The sequence below is a fragment of the Aquarana catesbeiana genome, linkage group LG03, assembly GCF_042186555.1.
Source record: "Aquarana catesbeiana isolate 2022-GZ linkage group LG03, ASM4218655v1, whole genome shotgun sequence".
Classification (NCBI taxonomy): domain Eukaryota; kingdom Metazoa; phylum Chordata; class Amphibia; order Anura; family Ranidae; genus Aquarana; species Aquarana catesbeiana.
The window spans coordinates 573488302-573512474 of NC_133326.1; the positions used below are offsets into that span (position 1 = coordinate 573488302).

General features: G+C 41.8%; 1 protein-coding gene across 1 annotated transcript in view; it reads right to left on the bottom strand.

The window, feature by feature from the left end:
* Positions 1-1006: 1006 nt before the first annotated feature.
* The window catches only part of UPK3A (uroplakin 3A), a 43750-nt gene continuing 20583 nt past the window's right edge, over positions 1007-24173 (bottom strand). Inside the window, exons 3-6 of the mRNA XM_073621918.1 lie at positions 15898-16144; positions 5148-5224; positions 4707-4839; positions 1007-2076 (exon numbers count right to left, since the gene is read on the bottom strand). Coding sequence (XP_073478019.1) covers positions 1938-2076; positions 4707-4839; positions 5148-5224; positions 15898-16144 — 596 coding nt within the window. The 3' untranslated portion in view covers positions 1007-1937. The remainder of the gene's footprint in view (positions 2077-4706; positions 4840-5147; positions 5225-15897; positions 16145-24173) is intronic.

A 24173-nucleotide genomic window follows, 5' to 3' on the forward strand; every position in this document is an offset into this window, starting at 1 on the left:
ACACTATGTGAGCCCCCTCTGTGTTTTATGGGATCCTTGCCATGGGTTCGTTGGTGTGACTGACGATGAGAGGACCTCTGGTGGATATCGTTGGCAGTTCCTAATTCTGGCCTGTAAAGATTTCTGCTTGCTGTGATCCTCTGTTGTGGGGGGTCATGGCCATCTGGTAAGGAGCTACCCCTTCCATTTTTTGGTGGTGGACTCTTTTGTTGTCACGGATTATCACTAATCATCACTTGGACTTTTGTTGGGTTCTGTTGATGTTGTGGACTCACTAAGATATCATTCTGGATTTTTTCACTTGATGGGACTTTTTTATATATCTACAGTCAATGTTTGCACATTATTTTTGGTTTATTTATAGCCACATTATGAGTATTTTTTCACTGTAGATATTTTATTATGGTACACAGGTATTAGCGCAACCCCTTATATATTTTTTTCTATTTGTGAGGCAGCGTATTAGGGTTGTCATCTTGCAGCAGAAGTGCTGTGACCAATAGGATCTTCAGGTAGACTGCAAAAGATTCACAAAAAATGATTAGCATGAGAAAACTGTATAGAAACAAATATTGTGTATGACCGTGCTCAAAATATCAAGTGTTAAAACTACCTAAAACAAGAAAAAGAGTGTTAAAATACTACTACCGGTATATAAAATATTCACTTTCAAAACATTGTGCAGCTCAGTTCACAATGTGTCCATATTTTATTCCAGAACACTGTGTGCTTGAGACATAATGCCAACATATTGAAAAACATTGCTTCAACTTCAGGCATATATTTGTAGATTAAGTGCAGGTTCTTCAGCTCTCTGGACATAAAATATACTATGCTCCCTAGACGCCAGAATTTCACTTTCCCTAACAGATAAAAAAAAAAAAACTTTTAGCAGCCCATTCTTACAACCACCTTGTTGCTGGTAATTCTGCAAACACTACTTTGAGCCTGGTGATTATATATATATATATATATATTCCAAATCAGAGACAAGAGAAAAGTCCAATCTTTTACACAGATTTTATTTAGAAAAATCACAGCATACAAAAACATAAATGCAACCATTTAACAGGATTGCAGAATAGCAATTGTAACATTTATCCAGCAACCTTTGGCAGCCAAATAGGATTAGAGAGGGCAGACAAGTGAATAAGGATTTCTGATTGGTTGCTGCTTTGATTTATTAACACCAATAATTTCAAAGTATTTTATTTTAGAAATAAGAATTTGATTTCATTCTCTAATGAACACTGACCACAAAAGAAAAACAAACTAACCAACTTCTTATTATCTACACAGCACATTGCTGAAATATACAAAAAGATTTAGCAAAATGGCCAGCAGCATATATTAATGCCCCCATTTTATATAAACAATGTGCAGAGAAGGAAGAATTGGGGTCCAATGTTAATGCCATCAGAGTCAATCAAGTACAGCAGAGTTTCGAGAGGAAAATGCTATTGTCGTCAAGTAGAAAAACAAAATGGCTTCAAGTTATGTTTAGAATGCTGAAACACGCTCTTCACACCACAAACATCCTATAAGAAACTACAGTTTTCATGGCAATATGTTTTTTTTAATATTCCCATTATGAAAAGAAAGTTTTTCATATTTACAGGAGTTAAGTTAGTCTTTTTCCTCATTGGTCATGCAGTACCCCCTACAGACTGTTGTCACCTTTTCTGAGCCAAGCCAAAATGGTGAAAATTAAGAGTTCATGAAGTAACTTGTGACAAAACTGAGGCATGAAACTACGGCCTCATTCCTCAGAAATCACTAGTTCCTGACCATCGTCTCTTATGTTGGCTCAACTCACAAAATGGCAACCTCCACTATTGTACATGGCTGATCCCTTTAAAGATTCATGTATTATCCCTTACTAACCATGACACTATGACAAAAAGACACTGAGAATTCAGTAATAGGCAGGAGAATCCTCAAACTTGTGGGTTGGTGGCATAACGTTCCGAGACGCTGAGGGCTGAGGCATACTCAACACCTGCTTCTGCTTTGTGAGTCACAGTGTGAGAGGTCTGCGTTTCATGTTGTTTGGGCTGCAAATCAGTAGCTGGAGTCCTGTCCGGATAACAAATGACAAAAAAAAAAAAAAAAACACTCATTGAAAAATGCAGTAAAAATTTAGCAATGGCTGAAGACATATGAATTATAATCAAATTGGAGTTTACTTTCAGCAACAGTAACAAATGTGTGGGCATTAGCAGGAGGACCCAATAGGGGCTGGCAGCCACCAACTGCTTAGGTTTTATCAAATGTGAGGAAGAGGAAGAGGAAGAGGAAGAGGAGGAGGAGGAGGAGGATGATGAGGAGGATGATATGATTCTGTATAAGCTATAAAATCACAACTAGGAGTTTAACGAGGGCTGAGGACCTCTCTAGCCCCTTTAACATTGGCTGCTCAGGTATCTGGCAATCGACAACACTGCCACATGAGAGAAGAGGAAGAGAGTAGACCTGTGCACTGACAAAAAATGTGTTCGTTTTATTTGTTTTTTTGCTTTTTCTGAATTTTTAAAATTTCCGAATTTTCAAATTTCCAAAAATTTGAAAAAAAACAGAAAAATTCGTAACAACAACAACAACAACAACTATTGAATTATAGGTATTGAAATTTCCTTTCAAATTTGGCTGTTTGTGAATGTAATGAATACAAATTTATCTGAAGTTACGAATGCCGCATCTAAACAAATGGAATGGAACAAAATTAATAAAAAAGGTTTATTATTGTTATTAATTAATATTATATCGTTATGTTCATTTGTTTAGATAGGGCATTTGTAATTTCAGATAATTCGTAACTTCGGATAAATTTGTACTCGTTACGTTCACTAACAGCTAAATTTGAAAGGAAATTCCAATACCTATAAATTTAACATGTATTATTATTAGTTAGTTATTTCAGATTTTCGGGTTTTTTTGAATTTTCAGATTTCCATTCTTATTCTTGGATTTTCAAAATTTCCAAATGTTAAATTTATGAAATTTCGAATATTCGAATTTCCTAATTTCAAATTTTTCCAATTTCCGAAATTTCGAATTATCGGAAATTCATAATTTCGGAAATTGAAAAATTCAGAAATTTCGGGATTAACAAATTTGTCAAAATACGTTAAATGAATTTGGAACTAAACGAATTGCACATGTCTAGAAGAGAGTCACATTCTTGCCAAACCTGGAAGTGCTGTGTATTTCTCTTCCCCTCCAAAAGCTGACCAGCATGAGTGAAGAAAAAAAGTATAAGCTTCTGTAGGAGACAATTTTAAACCCATTACCTGGCCATGGGTAAAACACTGGTTTAATTTAACCACCTCACTACCACAATATTGTAAAAAATAAAATAAAAATATATGGGTAGGTGGTGTCAATATTTGGTATCGCAGAAATTGTGTATGGGAGGCCATTGCACCCCTTGAATGCCTGTGATCAAGCCATCATTAGCACAGAGCTAATCTGAGTGGTTCTGTGCCTTAAGATCGCAGTGAGCCTATTACAGCAATCAAAAAAATGTAAACAAGCTGAAAATTATATAAAATTTTTGGTACAGTGTTGCATGGCTAGTTGTAAGTCAAACTATCACAGCACTGACAAAATGGCCTAGTAATAGTAGGGTATATATAGGCTACTATTCAATTGCAAAATAAAAAAAAAATAAAAAAAAAATCTAAAATTATCGAGCCTTCAAAAAGACAATTCAGCCTGCCTTCTCTATGTTTGTTCCTCCAAATAGGCAATTTAATAATATACCAAGCCTTCCCAACACTTGAAACACTATAAAAATGCAGCTAGATACTATCATGCCAATGCCAACGCCACCCCCTACCCCATACAGTCTGCTTACTTACAGGTTTCCTTTTACCCCACTTTATTGCTCCAGCACCCTTAGCGTACTTGCATGGTATTGATGTATCAGACATTCCTGGCAGAAAAAAAATGCGAGGATAGGCTATATAGCAACATGTGCATACACATGGGTAATAATTCTTCCAGCCTTTTTTTTTTTTTTTTTTTCAAAGGAGTGTGGTGTGTATATACACGTATTATGCACATGAAAATAGTGACCAGCAATGCAGGTTTTTGAAATTTATTTAAGGATCTGTATGCATGGCAAGTCTATACCTGTGCACAGGCCCATTAAAAACTATGAGCTGCATTTAGATCACAAAAAAAAAAAAACCTTTGGATTACAGAGTAAGAATAAATATTAATAAACTGTTTTCAATTAGCATACAAATATATATTTGAAATCAAATCTTTATTATATTTTGGCAACCTATCCGTGTGTTTAGCTGGTTAGTGGGCATGGAAGAGGGAGGGAGTGGGCTGTCATTTACCATTGTGTATACACCCACATGTGTGACTCTATAGTCACATAGGCTGCTCAGATGTGATAGAGAGGAAATGCTCAGTATAGAAACTTACTGAAAATGGAGCATGTGCAGAGTTGCCACCAGAACTGCAAAATCCTTAACTGAATTAAGGACATGAACAGAAGGTGGAGATAGAAAGCAGCAGGATCAACCAGTTTTTTTTTTGCACAATGCAGAAAACGAATCTAAGAGACCGCGTGAGTATAAACAGCATGTAAAACCATTTATTGATAGGGTCACTAAACCCACATCATAAAACAAAACAGAGTATGAAAACAACATTCTGCCATGAAAACACTGTCCATGGCAAAAACGACTTACATAAGATTGGTGATAACAGCTGCCAGGAGTCCCGCTAGGACAAAGAAAGTCAGCACGCTGAGGATTGAGGTGATGACGATCATACCACCACTCCTTCCTCCAGGCCACAAATCAATGCTTCCTGGATCTTGACCTATGAATACAGACAGATGTGTGAACCAATAGTTATGATTTTTTCAAGGAAAGAAATAGAAAGAGGATGCAAAAAAAAAAATAAATAAATAAAATATATATAGCCAGTCAGTGAAGAAATGTGGGACCCTCTTTGGGAACCACTCACTCCAATCTGTGAATTATAAATGTTTGCTTCAGAACTGAGGGGTGGCTTCCTCTAGCAGCCAGGGAGTGCACCGTCCTGCCAGGAACCAAGTAAAACTGAAATATCAGATTGGGGTTGGTTTATGGGATATAAAGCAAGGCCGACTCCTAGAACCTTCTTACCTCGATTTGTAGTAATGGGAGGTGACCAGTCAGTCTCATACGTTTTAACAGATCCAGTGTAGAATGCATACTTAAAGCTAAAACAGAAAAGAATGTCATTAGTTTAGCACTAAAGGCATTTCCAAAAGTAAAACCTCCATCTAAAATCTAGGATTTTGTAGAAGGATTAAAAAGGCATAGGGTGTTCGTGAAGCTCCCTCACAAACCCCCCCCCCCCCGTTGTTACCAGCCCTCTTAGATAATTAAGATCCACTACTATGATGCTCCCTTGTTGGATACAGTCCCTCTTTGGTTTTGTGTTTGTTTGAAGTCAGATGCGCCCATATTATAGCAGAACTGAAGTCCCGTTGTAAAAAGAACGAGCAGCAATGTCTCTTCTGCAATGAAATGCCTCTACCTACCTACAGAGCTCAGCTTACAGTGCCAGGCCAGTCTCTGTATGCTGACCATCATACAAGAATATGGTTTATCTAATAGTGAAATGGGACTTTTGAGGCATAGCATTTTACATAAAACATACTACACGGGAGAATCTTATCAAATGATCTCAAGGCAGCTGGGACCATAGTCACCAAGAAAACAATTGGTAACACACTACGCCGTAAAGGACTGAAATCCTGCAGCGCCCGCAAGGTCCACCTGTTCAAGAAAGCACATGTACAGGCCTGTCTGAAGTTTGCTAATGAACATCTGAATAATTATGAGGAGAACTGGGTGTAAGTGTTGTGGTCAGATGAGACCAAAATCGAGATCTTTAGCATCAACTTAACTTGCCGTGTTTGGAGGAGGAGGAGGAATGCTGCCTTTGACCCCAAGAGCACCATCCCCACCATCAAACATGGAGGTGGAAACATTATGCTTAGGGGGTGTTTTTCTGCTAATGGGACAGGACAACTTCACCCCATCAGAGGGACGATGGACAGGGCCCATGTATGATCAAATCTTGGGTGAGAACCTCCTTCCCTCAGCCAGGGCATTAAAATGTGTCGTGGATGGGTATCCCAGCATGAAAAGAACCCAAAAACCCAAAACACACAGCCAAGGCAACAAAACAATTATAGACTGATTATTTCTTTGTCAGTGGGCAACGTACAAAATCAGCAGGGGATCAAATACTTTTTTTCACCCTCACTGTAGTTCATTTGGGCCAAGCCTACCCAAACAAACTTTCCTACACCAACATATGCATCCGCTGGGAAAGCTGTATGTAGGCTCAGCTACATATAGTATACAGCACTGTGTTCTGGGTGAGACAAGACCTTCCCTCCTTACACCAGAATAACCTCCCCATCAAAATAGATTCAGGCTGAGCAGCGCCCACATATTCCTAGGTAATCTTTTATTCTTTTCAAGGATTTTGAGATCATTGATGTCATTAATCCACCTCTCCCACCAATCAGAGGAAGCTTTGTATTCATTTTTTTTCCCTCAATATCTTTTGTTACATTTACTTTATATCATATATAAAATTGATAACATACATTTAATCAAAAAATTCATTCTCATCTTAGAATATTTGTTACCAATAACCCCTAGACCCCCCCTCCCCCCTGCTCTCGATCTGGGTCCTAAATAAGTATCTACCACTGCATATCTACCCTTTTCGCTCTCTCCTAGTCAAGCTCCCATTATTTCTGCAAACCTTATTGTATGCTTAAATTTGAGCCATTCCTTCCATTTTTCCACAAATCCTGCCCATCCCTCCTCCCCACTAAATCTCAAATACTCCATGTTAAAAATATCATCTACTCTATTTACACCAGCTCCTCAGAGTAGGGCTCTCTGGGTCCTGACAATGCCTAGGGATTAGGCTTTTAGCTGCATTCAGTAGTGAGGGAACCAAATATTCTCATATAATGGTTGACTTGAATTTTTGTCAGATGGCATAAACACTCCCATGGATCTTCTTGTACCACCATGTTTGTTATCTCTTATTATCTGTATTATTTCTCTCCAATATAGTCTAATTTTTGGACAGGTCCACCAAATATGGGACATGGTTCCCAGTTCTCCACACCCCCTCCAACACTGCAGGGTCTCCCTTTGATACTTATGGGCCTTGTCTGGGGTTATGTACCACTGCGCTAAGCATTTGAAACTCATTTCTATCATATTACTGTCCTGTGACGTTGCGAAAACCAAACAAAAAATTTTCCTCGTCTCCATCTCATTCACCTGTGTCCCCAATTCTTTCTCCCATTTGCGGATGTATGGCGGTTTCCGCATCCCATCTCTTTCCATTAGATTTTATACATTATAGATATCCCCCTTCCTTTTTGCTGTGGCCATACAGAGTTTCTCCATCGGGAGCAAATTGTCTGCTGACGGCACTGGTTGGGGGAGAGATTCAATGAAATGTTTCAGATGGAAATACCGCCAGTCATCTATTACCATCAAGTCGTTTTTTTGTTTTAACTCTTGAAATGTGCAAAACCTACCCTTCACCATTACATCCTTTAATTGTGCATTCTGCTTCTTAATCCAGTTACCAAACTGATTATTTTCACTGGGGAAAAGTAGTCTGTGTCTTTAAGTGGGATACATGGGGAATTATATCCCCATTTTTCTCTTTTGTGTATCATATCCCAAATCTCTAATGCTTTTTGTGTCATCTTATGTGTTTTCTCCTCTATATTCCTTAAATGTGCGGGAACCCAAATTATTTTCTCCAAAGCTATCTTATTTATTGCGTTTTCCAATGCCACCCAACTTTTATCTTTGTTCCCAATCTATAACCCCTGAAAGAAGAACCGCTTTATGATAGTTCTTTAAATCTGGTACCCCCAGGGCCCCCTGTTTTCTGTAATGCATTTGGGTGGCAAAAATATGAATGCAATCTATACGCTGGGGGGAGAACCTCTGGGGGAATCTAGGATGGAAAAGGACCTGGGGGTCCTAGTAGATGATAGGCTCAGCAATGGCATGCAATGCCAAGCTGCTGCTAACAAAGCAAACAGAATATTGGCATGCATTAAAAAGGGGATCAACTCCAGAGATAAAACGATAATTCTCCCACTCTACAAGACTCTGGTCCGGCCACACCTGGAGTATGCTGTCCAGTTCTGGGCACCAGTCCTCAGGAAGGATGTACTGGAAATGGAGCGAGTACAAAGAAGGGCAACAAAGCTAATAAAGGGTCTGGAGGATCTTAGTTATGAGGAAAGGTTGCGAGCACTGAACTTATTCTCTCTGGAGAAGAGACGCTTGAGAGGGGATATGATTTCAATATACAAATACCGTACTGGTGACCCCACAATAGGGATAAAACTTTTTCGCAGAAGAGAGTTTAACAAGACTCGCGGCCACTCATTAAAATTAGAAGAAAAGAGGTTTAACCTTAAACTACGTAGAGGGTTCTTTACTGTAAGAGCGGAAAGGATGTGGAATTCACTTCCACAGGCGGTGGTCTCAGCGGGGAGCATTGATAGCTTCAAGAAACTATTAGATAAGCACCTGAATGACCGCAACATACAGGGATATATAATGTAATACTGACACATAATCACACACATAGGTTGGACTTGATGGACTTGTGTCTTTTTTCAACCTCACCTACTATGTAACCATGTCTCTAGTTAATACTTGTAGACTTATTCGTGACTTTTTCCCTTTCCAGATGAACCTAAGAGAGTATCATGTTTTAAAATAAACTTGTGGTAGAGGGATCAGCAGCATCTGGTATTTATACATAATCTTCGGTAGGAGGCTCATTTTAAATATATTAATTCTCCCCAGCCATGACACATGTCTTGATGCTATTTTATTCATGTCACATTTGATTTCGTTCAGCAATGGCAAGAAGTTTGAACAAAAAAGCATGTCCAGGGACAGTGATCTTAACCCCTAGATATTTTAATTTTTTCTCTCCAGATAAATGGAAACTCCTCTTGATAGATGTATACCTCCTGTGATGGCACGTTGATTTTTAAAATCTGATTTATCCGGGTTTATTTTAAATATTCGATATTTCTCCGTATTGTTTTAATCTTTTCATCCAGTTTGGAAGAGTTAATCTGGGTAGTGTTACAAAGAAAAAAATATCGTTGGCATATGTGGTCAACTTATGTTCCTCTTCTCTTGCCATAATCCCCCTAATGTTTACATCCTGTGGTATTTTCGCCAAAATATTTTTGGATTTTAGCAGTTTACTTTTATCCTTGCTGTGGGGTACTTCTAGAGCGCTCTGATTCACTGCATGAATCTGGTGCCTACTCCCCTCTCCACCAAGGTATCTTGCATGAACCCCCAGTCTACCCTGTCAAACGCTTTTTCAGCGTCTATTGACAGGCTCTTTAATTTTATGTACCACCAGCAGTGTTCTAATTCCGTTATCCCGGCATTCTCTTCCGGGGACAAAACCTGCCTGATCAGTGTGAATTAACTCCTTCATTATCAGTTTCAGCCCTCCTGCCATTACCTTCGTGAACAACTTAATGTCAACATTCAACAGTGAAATAGGCCTGTAACTAGAACAGAGTGAGGCATCTTTTCCCTCTTTCGGTATTATAGTTATGGCCGCCTCCAATGCCTCCTTCCTTATTGCCCACTTTGTTCCTATCCCATTTATATATGAAAGCTTTGTATTCATTGATAGAACACAAACATGCCGTTAATGGCTGAGCGCTGCTTTTTCCGGGTGTGAGACACACGGTGGTCTAGTCACAAATCCGGAACACAAGGCTGTATACAGTATGTATCTGAGGCTACCTACAGTTTATACAGTGTGACCAGCAGGCACAACTATTAGTATAGGAAATAGTTTGTTTGGGCCTGCTTAGCCCAAAAAATAACTAAATAAATAAGAGCGACAGTAAAGCTTGACATCAGCTTTAAGGGTCAGTATTGGTGGCATCAGAACTGCGTCTCTCACCATGAAAGTCCATGAGAATGCAAGAGTAGCCTAAAGCGGTATTAACCCCAAAACTAAACATGAATATATTGCAGCTTACCAATCCTTAGATGTGGTGTGGCTGCATTCGTTTTCTTTTCTTTTTGGCTTAAATTTTTTTCTACAGGTGATCTAGCCAGTAAACGCACACCTTGTATTAGGGAGTGCCCCCAATCCGGATGAAGGAGCACAGCTGCATTGTCAGTCTGGGAAGCAAGGCGTTTTGGTGTACTAGCAGATTTGGATACACTAACAAATTTAGTCCAAACTCCAGCACACAATGCAGTTACAGCAACAGTTTTTTCCTTTTGGGATAAAGGTTTTACGTGAATAAATAAAAGCTGATCACTGTAAGCACCCGTCAGTGGTAAATGGTTTGTCTCAACACTTCAACTGCTAAATTTGCAGGGAAGATTGTTCTGTTGAAAGATCAACAGACTTACCGGTGACAAAAATAAATACATAAAATAAATAAAAGGGGGAAAGCAAGCCAAAAAAACAAACAAAACAAAACAAAAAAAAAAAAAAACACACCACACACACACACACACACACACACACGAATGCAGCCATCACATCTTAATAATGGGTAAGCTGCAAAAACAATAAACTAAACATTTTATTTTGGGATTAAGATGCTTAAAAGCAGCTTAGATGTGAGCAAATGGGCCTCGCTCAATTATGCTTTAGAGCAGGGGTCTCAAACTGGCAGCCCTCCAGCTGTTGCTAAACTACAAGTCCCATGAAGCATTGCAAGGCTGACAGTTACAAGCATGACTCCCACAGGCAGAGGCATGATGGGACTTGTAGTTTCACAACAGCTGAAGGGCCACCAGTTTGAGACCCCTGCTTTAAAGAGTTAGTTTTATATTTATTTGTTATACATGTAGGGTTCTCCCTTATTTTATCCTAATGAGCCTACCAGGTCGACACTTCCTGTCCTATGCCGATACTCGCTCACCATGCTGTATTTAAGGAAAAACAGCACTCACAAAAATGGTTTGTCGTTAGGTAATTTTGGTGAACTAATTGTTTCTACATATATGTTAAACGTTTGTTACAAATATTGTACTTCTTTGCTAAGAAGACTATACTGTCTTGGAAAGAAACAACTTGTCCTACTCTGACCATTTGGATTCAGCTGATAAATAAGTTTGCCTTTATATAAAAACTTACTTTTGAACTTAGAAACCTCCTCTCTTTGGCTCGGATCTCGTTTAGGATGTGGCCTGGAAGACTGCTCAGGGACGTCAGTCCAGTCATCTTTTCCATTCTCCAGCCGGTTCCAGGTAGGGGGGTTTCAGTCACTTTGGGGATGACTGTTTTCATGCCATGGGACGTATTTCCCTGGGGTGGAGTCTGGCCCTCCTTCCTCGGTTCTGTTTTAGGCTCGGTTATCGGGTCACAGGCTGAAGCACGACCCGATCGCATCAGGTGGGACAAGTATTCTGTGTCTGGCATGGTTTCTCCATGTTGTCAATACTCATTGCCATAGTGCATGAGCCTCATCCACCTTCTCCATCACATCCTTCAGGTATTTAGCATTTTGAACTCCTACCAGTTGTTCTTTGGCACTCACCCTCGCACTTCCCCATACCAGTATGGCCAGGCCAGGGCTTGGGAGGGGTTTCACTGAGCACTTCTCTGGTGTCCGTTTGAAGTTTCAAACTTCTCGGCCATTCATTTTGCAGGGACTCTTCAGGGCAGCTATTGCTCCCCTTCCCCCACGCATCCTCATTCACAAGCCGTTCATTCTCATTTCTGGGTCGTCTCGGACTTCAGGCTCTGTCCAATCGTTCACGGGACGTTTAGTTGGGTTCTGGGTAGCTTCGCAGGTCTGTAGGGGGTTCTGTCTCATCACCAAGTCAGGGGGGGGTGTTTTCTCCGGTCAAAAGGGGACACTTTTCGGATATATACTGTTGCCATCCGGGCGCACGCTACTACTCTCGATGGATTGTTACCTTCCCTTCTTCACCTAAATTTGTGTCTTTTTGCCCTCTTTTCAGGCATACTGACCAGTCAGGCCAAGGCACACCTCAGGCCTTGATGCTTAGGAGTATCACTTTCTCACTCGAAGACTGACTACAAATGGGTGTCTAGCCCTCTTACCCCAACAACGCTAGATTCAGGAAATTAGTATGGTCCCCTTTATTTGCCTTTTGTTACTCTTGGCATTGTAATGCTATTCTGATTTGTCATTGCTTTTCCATTCATACGTAGACACAACTTAAATATATACTACCATTCTCTGTACTATTGTGCTTTGTCAAGACACGGGAGGCATAGTCGGATTGTGTTGTACCCAGTTTATGGTTCTCTTGTAGAACACTTGACATTTTCAATTTTTTTTTTTTTTTTTTTTAAAGCTAAGGGAAGAAGAGCAGCAGCAGTGTTCTCACTCTAGGACAGCAATTGTGTTAGGACTGCAGAACATCTGCTGTTAACACTGCTTGGCATATCAGTTTACCAAAGAAGTGCTGTCGACTCAAACAGGATGTTACAAGCTCTGTAGATTTTTGACTAATCAACAGCAATTTCTGTACTTGAGTTTTTACAGCTGTGATCTTCAAACTACAGCCCTCCAGCTGTTGCAGAACTACACATCCCATGAGGCATTGTAAAACTCTGACAGTCACAGACATGACTAGGCATGATGGGAATTGTAGTTCCTGAACAACTGGAGGACCATAGTTTGAAGACTCGTTTTAGAGCATGTATATTAGAGATGTACTAAATAGGTTTTTTTTTTCCCCCCCACAGACAAATTTCTTAATTTCTTGCACAGCAGAAGATTGCATTGTTCCCAACTATCCCTCATATAGGAGGGACGGTCCCTTTTTTGGAACCAAATCCCTTGGTTTCTCTTCCCAAAGTTGTCCCTGTTTTTTGTCCCAAAAAGTGGTATAATTGCATTTTTTTTGTGGATAAGGAAGGAAAGAATTACATTTTTTCAAGCGTTACAAAAAAATAAAGTACAGCCAAAGCTTGTTTGGCTGTACTTCTCCCATGGATCACAGGAGTGCAGTTCCTTCTGCACTCCTGTAACCTGTTTTCAGGCTGACGTCACAGAGCCGGTCCAGGCTGGGAAAAGGTCAGGATCCACCCAGGAGCCTGGACTGGCACCTGGCTCAGCTGACTGGGAGTGAGGGGGGGGCAGAGCAGACATCGATGACTGACAGTCACCAGCCCTCTGCTCCATTCTCAGTGCTCCATGAGCAATCAGCAGGCAGGGGGACCGATGCTGCATCCACTTGGGCAAGTAGGATTAAAAAAAAAAAAAAAAAACCTATACTTCTCTTAATGCTGCCGGGGTTCCCCCTTAAGGAGATTAACCCTCAATTTGTCCTGGTGATCCTTGCAAAGAAAACAAACTAATTTTAAAGCCTCATGCACACAGGATGTTTTTGCAGCTGCTCCTACTAGCGTCTGGCAGTTTTTCCTGCCTCCAAACCTTTTATCCTAGTTTTATCAACATTTAGAGGCAGGAAAAAAAACATCTGCCAGTGCGTCCAGGAGCAGCAGGGTTTGGGCAGGAAAAAAAAAAAAAAAAAAGCGCTTGTAAAACGCCTCTAAAAGAGTGTTATTGTTAGGCACATTTAAACACTTGTGCGTTAGTTTCAACTGTTAAAATTAAATTATTTTTTTTTACTTTTAGACAAAATTTAATTTTAACCGTTGAAACTAACGCACAAGTGTTTAAATGTGCCTAACAATAACACTTGTTTAGATGCGTTTTACAAGTTTTTTTTTTTTTTTTTTTTACTTTTATAGACAAAAACACCCACACACACGTCCACTGTGCATGAGACCTTAGTGTTGTCACCTGACCAAAAGGCAAAAAGGTAGATCTTCCTTTACTGGTTTCCAGAGACAATTTTTTTAAGAGGGGAACCCCCCCCCCCCTCACTTCCTGTTGCCTGTCAGAGGAAGTGAGAGGCTAACTCCTGAATAGGTCACAGACAGAAAAACAAACTGACAAGGGTTTTCAGTCAATCTCCACACTCTATCCAAAAGGTTTTCTTTAGTTTTCAATACATACAGTGGGGACGGAAAGTATTCAGACCTACTTAAATTTTTCATTCTTTTGTTATAATGCAGCCATTTGCTAAAATCATTTAAGTTCATTTTTTTCCTCATTAATGTACACACAGCACCCCATATTGACAGAAAAACACAGAATTGTTGCCATTTTTGCAGATTTATTAAAAAAGAAAAAAAGAAAAAAAAAAAAAAAAAAACTGAAATATCACATGGTCCTAAGTATTCAGACCCTTTGCTCAGTATTTAGTAGAAGCACCCTTTTGATCAAATACAGCCATGAAGTCTTTTTGGGAAAGATGCAACAAGTTAGTCACACCTGGATTTGGGGATCCTCTGCCATTCCTCCTTGCAGATCCTCTCCAGTTCTGTCAGGTTGGATGGTAAACGTTGGTGGACAGCCATTTTTAGGTCTCTCCAGAGATGCTCAATTGGGTTTAAGTCAGGGCTCTGGCTGGGCCATTCAAGAACAGCCATGGAGTTGTTGGGAAGCCACTCCGTTATTTTAGCTGTGTGCTTAGGGTCATTGTCTTGTTGGAAGGTAAACCTTCGGCCCAGTCTGAGGTCCTGAGCACTCTGGAGAAGGTTTTCGTCCAGGATATCCCTGTACTTGGCCGCATTCATCTTTCCCACGATTGCAACCAGTCGTCCTGTCCCTGCAGCTGAAAAACACCCCCACAGCATGATGCTGCCACCACCATGCTTCACTGTTGGGACTGTATTGGACAGGTGATGAGCAGTGCCTGGTTTTCTCCACACATACCGCTTAGAATTAAGGCCAAAAAGTTCTATCTTGGTCTCATCAGACCAGAGAATCTTATTTCTCACCATCTTGGAGTCCTTCGGGTGTTTTGTTTTTTTTTAGCAAACTCCATGCGGGCTTTCATGTGTCTTGCACTGAGGAGAGGCTTCCGCCATAAGGCCCCGACTGGTGGAGGGCTGCAGTGATGGTTGACTTACTACAACTTTCTCCCATCTCCCAACTGCATCTCTGGAGCTCAGCCACAGTGATCTTTGGGTTCTTCTTTACCTCTCTCACCAAGGCTCTTCTCCCCCGACAGCTCAGTTTGGCCGGACGGCCAGCTCTAGGAAGGGTTCTGGTCGTCCCAAACGTCTTCCATTTAAGGATCATGGAGGCCACTGTGCTCTTAGGAACCTTAAGTGCAGCAGAAATTTTTCTGTAACCTTGGCGAGATTTGTGCCTTGTCACAATTCTGTCTCTGAGCTCTTTAGGTAGTTCCTTTGACCTCATGATTCTCATTTGCTCTGACATGCACTGTGAGCTGTAAGGTCTTATATAGACAGGTGTGTGGCTTTTCCTAATCAAGTTCAGTATAATCAAATACAGCTGGACTCAAATGAAGGTGTAGAACCATCTCAAGGATGATCAGAAGAAATGGACAGCACCTGAGTTAAATATATGAGTGTCACAGCAAAGGGTCTGAATACTTAGGACCACGTGATATATTTCAGTTTTTCTTTTCTAATAAATCTGCAAAAATGTCAACAATTCTGTGTTTTTCTGTCAATATGGGGTGCTGTGTATACATTAATGAGGGAAAAAAATAAACTTAAATGATTTTAGCAAATGGCTGCAATATAACAAAGAGTGAAAAATTTAAGGGGGTCTGAATACTTTCCGTCCCCACTGTACTCTTTACAAGTTTACATCAATTGTTGTGTATGACATGTACCCTGGGAGGTAGGAGACTGGAGCAGCAACAAGACCCAACTAAACAAAGACAGAACTTGAGTAGGCTATAACTCCTACCACCCTTTTCTCCCAGGATTTTTCACAAAGGCTTAATGTGGATGAAGTAATACCTGTATGCTGTGTTACTTTGAAGAGCACCATTGCAAGGGTTTTTATTAAAGCAGTCGGTGTCATTCCCCACTCGAACAACATAGTTATTCAGGGTATCCTGCACCTGGGAGAGGTCATAGAGCTGAGATGACGTTGGAGGATTGGTGCAATTGGGATTGTTAAAAACGGCAGCCACATACGGTCCTGTGGCTCCAATGTTTGTTGTTGAGTACCTGCTGTTGGCTGAGAGTACGAGGTTTGTGGCATCTGAAAAACAATAAAAGTAAATTTAAACCCAATCACTAAAATCTCATACCAACTTTAAATCCATTATTGCGATTTCAAAAGTTGCTTTTATTATGGCACCTTTCATTAAAATAATACTCAGATATCCTGCAATTAGGGCCTTTACCAGGAAATCCCTGAACAAAGTACCAGGTATCTGTGCCTTTCTCCCAGTTATGCTCCATGTATTGTCACACAATCATATGGGGGTGTAGAAAACACGTAGCTGTCTCAGCACACGTTACATCGGCATGGCTCAATGTTGTCACCATCAGAAAACCCGCTTTGAAAAATTACTTTTAACCATATAGTGAATCGTGTGTGGGCATTTTTTACATCAACGCCAATGACTTTTTTTGGGTTCCATTGAAGAGAAAAAAAAAAATTAGTAATGATGAAAAACAAATTCTTTGTTTGTGTTGCAACAAGTCCAGCATAATTGTTTGTTGTTTTTTTTTTAACCAGTGAGTGTTTTTCACATCATGCAAAAAATGAATATGAATGAATAAATGAATGATCATGGTAATGAAAACCATTAATAAATTTTGATCACAACTTTAGATCAAAACTGAAAACGAGCATAGCACCACAAAAACAAACAAAACAAATAAAAAAAATAGAAGAATGGAGGCTCTTCTAGCCACAAAGAATGTGCCAGCTTTATATTAATGGCCATAGTTTTGGAAACTGATATCTAACCAGTTTACGTAGGGGAGATTGTCAGGTGTCCACACACTTTTCACTATACAGATCAGAGAGGTACACTCCCTGCCATAACCAATTAACAAATTCTGTGGCAACAATAAATAAGGCCTAGTACACACTAGTAGTTTTTTTTCCCCCATTCAACCTGGCAGGGCTAAACAGGACAGAAAAAAAAAAAAAAAAAAAACAAACACACACCACACACCGCACAGCTCGGAGGACCGCTGTGCTAACCATGCGATGTTAGGACAGCAATCTCCCCAGCTGTGTTCTGAAAGGCAAGCATTTGGGATCTGTAAAAAGGTAAGGTCCCAGTGTCAATATATAGAGTGCTTCAAGTGTATGTTTGAACTAGGGACTCAGATTTTTTTTCCCTTAACAGCTGGAACATACAGTACATTCTTTTCATGAAAATTTGCATAGATTCCCATTTTACTCAATGTGACCCACCATGTTTCCCAATTCTATTTAACTAGAGAATGTACGCAGAAGACTAAGCAAGATGGTTAATATTTAATGCAAATGTGTTTAATTGAAATGAACTCCAGATTAAAACTTCTTCTCACTTTTGGATATAGTGAAGGAGTTAGAACCTCTGTAGGGCTAGAAGTAAGAGTAGTCCTACTCTACTTGTTCTGTAATGTTGAAGATGTTTCACCGCTTATCCAAGCAAATTCTTCAGTTTTAATTAGTGAAGTGGCTTCTTCCATTTTCATTATAGCTAAAAAAGCTGTTTGGATAAGTATTGAAACGTCCAGTTGAATGTGACTGCTACTGATTATACCATGGCTGGATAAAGGAGACTCTTCACAGACATCTAGGGCTTTATTGCTATCTGTGTTTCTATTAAAGCGTTTGTTAAGCCTTTTTTTTGTTGTTTTGTTTAACCACTTGTCAACCAGCTGCCGTCATTATACTGTGGCAGGTCGACGCGATCCTGCGAACAGTTGTAGCTGTACATTGACTCCTTTAGGCGGGATAGCAGGGGTGCCAGTGCTCGTGACCAGCAGTCGCTGCAATCATGGGCTTGAGAGGCAGAACAGAGACATGTGTAAACACACTCATCCCTGTTCTGTAAGGAGAGGAGATGCAGATCGTGAGTTCCTAATAGCTAGGAACCACGATCTGTCATCTCCTATAGTCAGTCCCCTCCCCCTACAGTTAGAGCACAGTCAGGGAACACAGTTAACTCCTTGATCGCCCCCTAGTGTTAACCCCTTCCCTGCCATTGACATTTTTACAGTAATCAGTGCATCTTTATAGCACCGATCGCTGTATAATTGTCAATCATCCCAAAAATGTGTCAAGTGTCCACCATAATGTCGCAGTCTCGCAAAATTAAAAAAAAAAAAAAAAAAAAAAAAAAAACACCCAAATCTGTCCCTTTTGTAGACGCTTTAACTTTTGCGCAAACCAATCAATATTGCGCTTATTGCGATTTTTATTACCAAAAATATGTAGAAGAATACATATCGGCCTAAACGGAGAAAAAAAAAAAAAAAAAAAATTAGTTTTAGCCACTTCCCGACCAGCGCACGCCGATTTAGGTCGGCAGAATGGCACGGCTGGGCAAATGGGCGTACCTGTAAGTCCCATTGAATTCCCCGCCATGCCATTGCGTGCGTGCGTGCCGCCACGCGCCGGTTGGGAGCTCCGCGAGTCGGGTCGCACGGACTCGATCGCCGCAGGGATACCCGTGATCGCCTCACGGAGAGAACGAACGGGGAGATGCTGATGTAAACAAGCATCTCCCCATTCTGCCTGTTGACAGTGTCACTGATCTCTGCTCCCTGTCATCGGGAGCAGAGATCAGTGACGTGTCACAGCTAGCCCATCCCCCCTACAGTTAGAAAACACTCCCTAGTACTGACTTAACCCCTCCCCCTAGTGGTTAACTGCTTCACTGCCAGTGTCATTTACACAGGAATCAGTGCATTTTTATAGCACTGATTGCTGTATAAATGACAATGGTCCCAAATAGGTGTCAAAAATGTCCGATGTGTCCGCCATAATGTCACAGTCACAATAAAAAACGCTGATCGCCGCCATTACTAGTAAAAAAAAAAAATAAATAAATATATATGAATAAAAATGCCATAAAACTATCCCCTATTTTGTAAACGCTATAACTTTTGCGCCAAACGCTTATTGCGATTTTTTTTTAACCAAAAATATGTAGAAGAATACGTATCAGCCTAAACTGAGGAAAAACTAAGTTACTTACTGGTAACGTTCTTTCCCGTAGTCTTTCAGGACAGCCATCTGAGAGCTTGGCTCTTCCCCTCTGTTGGAAACACCTGCGCCAGCTTCTATAAATTTCCTCCTCCCCTGCTGGCTCCTCAGTTCTTTAAAGAGCACCTCCAGTCCGCTGGGGAGACACAAGAACATATGATACACATAATTCATTATATCACATTTCCTGTAAGGAAATCTCTAGGTCTTAATACACAATTGGGTGGGTACCCAGCTGTCCTGAAAGACTACGGGAAAGAACGTTACCAGTAAGTAACTTTGTTTTTCCCCTAATCGTCTTTCAGGACAGCCACCTGAGAGGATAAACAAGCACTTATCCTAGGGCGGGACCACGGCTTGTAAGACCTTGCCTCCAAAGGTCTGACCTTTAGCCGCCCAAAGATCCACTCTATAGTGTCTTACAAAAGGTGGCAAAGCTGGACCAGGTTGCCGCTTTACAAATCTGTTCCGGCATTGCTCCAGCTCTTTCTGCTTGCGACGCAGCTATAGCCCTGGTGGAGTGTGCTCTGATACCCTCTGGGACCTGCATGCCTCCTAACCTATAAGCCTGTTCAATGGCTTCTTTTAGCCATCTGGCTATGGTCCGTCTTGAGGCCTTATGCCCTTTCCTCACTCCAGAAATCAAAATAAATAAGGAATCCATCTTCCTAATCTCTTTTGTTGCTTCTAAATAATGCAAGACGCATCTCCTCACGTCTAGACTATGGAACCTTACTTCTTGTTCTTTAGAAGGATTTGGGCAAAACGATGGTAACACAATCTCCTGGCCTCTGTGGAAATGCGAGGACACTTTAGGCAGAAATGCCGGATCCATCTTAAAGATTATGCGATCTGGAAAAATCTGACAAAGGGGGGGCCTGATTGATAGGGCCTCCAACTCACAGGCCCTTTTTGCTGTAGTAATTGCCACCAAGAAGACTGCTTTAAGCGTCAGCATCTTCAGGTTGCAACTATCCACTGGTTCAAAAGGGGTCTTCTGTTATAGTTTGCAGCACTAATGACAGATCCAACTTTGGAAAGACTGTACCTTGTATTGGTCTTTGCTCAGTGATCTAAAGAGTCTGATTACCCACAGATCAGATGCCAATCTCTTTTCCAGGTAAACTGAAAGTGCTGACACTTGACTCTTAAGCATGCTAAGACTTAGTCCTTTGTCTATCCCATCCTGTAGAAACTCCAGGACTGCTACTGAGCTTTGTATATGGACTTTGTCTGTACACCATCTGTTAAAAACATCTCCATACCTTTTGGTAGATGTTCCGTGTTTCAATCTTCCAGCTTTTCAGCATTGTGTCTATTAGACGGCCTGAGAACCCCTTTGCTTCTAGCAACTGCTCCTCAGACACCATGCAGCCAAGTTCCATCTTTGCACTTGGGGGCAGTGTACTGGACCCTGGGAGAGTAGATCTTCCTGGATCGGTAATAACCAGGGGGGGTTCCACCGCGAGTTCTCTGAGCATAGAGAACCTTGGTCTCCTGGGCCAATAGGGGCTATGAGAATTAGTGTTGTATTCTCTGTACGTAACTTCCTTATTACCGCTGGTAGTAGTACCGGTGGGGGAAAAGGCATAGCACTTGTTGAATGCCCACGTTTGTGCTAACGCATCTACCCCGAGCGCTCCGTACTCTCTTTTCAGGGAGAAGAACGCTCTGACTTTCCCGTTTTCCTTTGAGGCAAACAAGTCCACCTGAGGTATTCCACAATTTTGAGCAATCTGCTCGAATACCTCCTGCTTTAGCGCCCAATTGCCTTCTTTCACTTTTTTCCTGCTGAGGAAATCCGCCACTTTATTTATTTAAGTCCCCCTTCAAATGGACTGCTGACAATGAGAGTATGTTTTCTTCTCCCCATTTCAAGATTTCCTCTGCTAAGGTCCACAGGGTTCCGCTTCTCTGTTCCCCAGTTTGTTTATATAGGCGATCGCTGACACATTGTCGGACCTGACCTGCAAATGGTGACCCCTCAACTCTTTCTGGAACGTTTGAAGTGCATACCGTACTGCTCTCAATTTCTTCCAGTTGGATGATATCATCTCCTCTTTTCCCCAAGTCCCTTGTGATATCCGAGAGCCCAAATGTGCTCCCCACCCTACGCCGCTCGCGTCTGGTTAAAATTCTGCTCACAGCCGTCCTTTGTTCATGTTCTCTGTTCTCCGCCACCATAGGGTTCTTTTTACCCTTGCTGGCAATAGAACCTTGGTGTCTAAGGACTCCTGCCTGTGATCCCATATCCTTAACAGGAACACCTGCAGTGGCCGGAAATGCAGGCCTGCCCACTGTACTGCTGGGATTGCAAATGCTAACAGTCCCACTGTTGACATTATCTGCCTTATGGTACATGGTAAGTTGGCTTGTAATCTGATTACTTATCTCTGAATTTTCCCTATTTTCTCTTTGGGAAGAAACAGTCTTTGTTGCGCTGAGTCTATGACATAAATTGTAAATTGGATTATTCCAAATTTACCAGCCAACCTAGACTATCTAAAAACATTTGCGTATAGCTAAGGTTTTGTAGTAACTTCCTGGGCGACTCTGCCAACAGGAGAAGGTCGTCCAAGTAGGCAATGATGGATATGCCTTTAACCCGTAATGGTGCCAGAGCTTCGGCCAGAATTTTTGTAAAAATTCTGGGCGATGAGGAGAGGCCGAAGGGTAGAGCCTGAAATTGAAGGTGCATGATTCCTGCTTCTGTCTTTATTGCTAAACTCAGGAATTTCTGACACTCCTGGTGTATCGGGATGTGGAGGTATGCGTCCTTTAGGTCTAAGGAGACCATATAACAGTTTGGGGGCAATAGTGCCCTTACTGAATATATGGACTCCATTATGAACCTCTTGTAGGTTATGGACAAATTTAGAGGTTTGAGGTTGAGGATTGGTCTGACCTTCCCCAAAGTTTTCTGCACTCCGAATATGTGGGAGTAGAAACCTTGCCCTCTTTCTCCTTTTGGTACCTTGATAATCACCCTTTGTTCTTGGAGTTCCTTTAAGGATCTCATTAATCCTCTGGCCTTCTCCTTGATCCTTGGAAGTTTGGTGATGTATAACCTGTTTGGGGGTGATCTTGAGAACTCTAAACGATATCCTTCCTTTGTTCTCAGAATAAATTGGTTGGAAGATATTTCTTCCCAATGCGGGAGGTAGGCCCCCAGTCTCCCTCCCACTGCGAATACTTTGTCATTTCTTTGGGTTTGACCAGGACGACGAAAAATCGCCCCTCCCTTGCCTTTCCCTCTCTGAACCCAAGGTTTCCTCTGGGTCTCCATTTTGGGAGTTGTAAAGCCGGATCTTGTGTTCCCTCTTTGCCTCTTCTTACTTTGTTGTGGCGGTTTCCAATTTGCTTTACGCTTCAATGGGAACGCCTTCTTCCTATCTGCAGTTTGGTCCAGCACCTTTTCTAACCCTGGTCCGAACAGCAGATCCCCTGTAAAGGGAATCCCGCAGACTTTGGCTTTGGACGCGCAGTCACCTTGCCATGTCTTAAGCCAAAGGGCCCTTCTTGTGGAATTGGCTAGTGCGGAGGACCTGGCTGCCATCCGAACCAGTTCTGCGGAAGCGTCTGCGATATAAGCAAGACCTCGCAGCAGTGTGGGAAATGAAGCCAGAATCTGCTCTTTCACAGTTCCTTATTCAAAGTGAGCCTGTAATTGATTTAACCAGAATTCTAGGTTCCAAGCCACCACCGCGACTGCCATAGCTGGCTTCAGGCTTCCCACTGTCTAGTCCCATGATTTCTTTAACAATGAGTCCATCCTTTTATCCATTGGCTCAGAAAGAACCCCCATGTCCTCAAATGCCAAGTCCGTGTGCCTTGACACACTGATGCTGGGTCCTCTGTGAAGGGAAACCGTCTTTTTAAGGCCTTAGAAAAAAAAAATGGCTTTCAGGTTCCTGCCACTCTTTCTTAATAGCCTCTATTAGGACCTCATGAACAGGAAAATTCCTCTTTTCCCGTTCCCCTAGGCCCTCATACATCTGATCGTGCAAGGATAACGGTTTCTTTTCTGTTGATATACCTAGCGTAGTATAAAATGGCCCCCAAAAGGTGATCTACCTCTTCTAATGAGAGCTTGTATTGGGATGGCTTCCTGGAATCCCCATCCAGAACTTCACCCTTAGAATCTTGGGAGCCGGAAGTTGCACTGTCAGGTTCCTCTTCCACCTCCTCTCTAGGGGCTACTGAAGGACCTGCACTAGTGGAGGGTATTGCCTGTGCTTTTGGTACCGTTGTTGTCGGAGGAGCAGTCTGAAACTGTGGCAGTTGAAACCCTTCAAAAAAGTTTTTGAAGGATTCGAAAGTATTGGACAATTCCTTAACGGATGCCGCTAGCTCACCCTGCTCTGAAGAATGTTCTTGTACTAGTTTACTAATACAATCCTTGCATAATGTTTTTTCCCAGGAATCTAAGGGTAATTTTACAGGAAGGGCACCTCCTTTTTGAAACATGAGGGGCCCTGGTTTTCTCTGTTTTCTGAAAAGACATAAGAAAAAAACCCATACCATTAACACACAGTACCCTTCCCTGCATAATTGCAGGAGTGCAACACTTTCATTCGGGCTTGCTTGCCTCACCAGGGGCCCTATGAATCCACCCTCTGACACCTGAGGGTCTTTAACCTGCTCCCCCCCCTTGCACCTGTCCCACACTAATGATGGGGGAGGGGCGGTGGTTCAGGCAAGGGGAGCTCCACCCTAGGTTCCCCTTACCTTAACCAGGCTGGAGCTGGTCTCTGCTGGAGCAGTGCGGTCCAAGTCCTCTGCATCCGCCATCCTCATGTCACCTCCGGAGCTTCTGCTGTCTCTACAGCATGTACAGCTCCTCTCCAGCCCCATGCCTGGCTCCCTTTCAACGTTTGCGGCCGGAACCAGAAGCCGCGAACCCGGAAGTGCACGCCCCTTCTGGTCGGATATGACGTCACCCGCCACAGACAGCGCAATCCCAGTACCCGGCGTGTTACTATGCCACACGCTGCTGGGGGCATGAGACTGCAGGAGCTACGCTCCGCTTCACTGCGCTCAGTGATGAAAGGGAAGCCCCCCCGACCTCTACCTG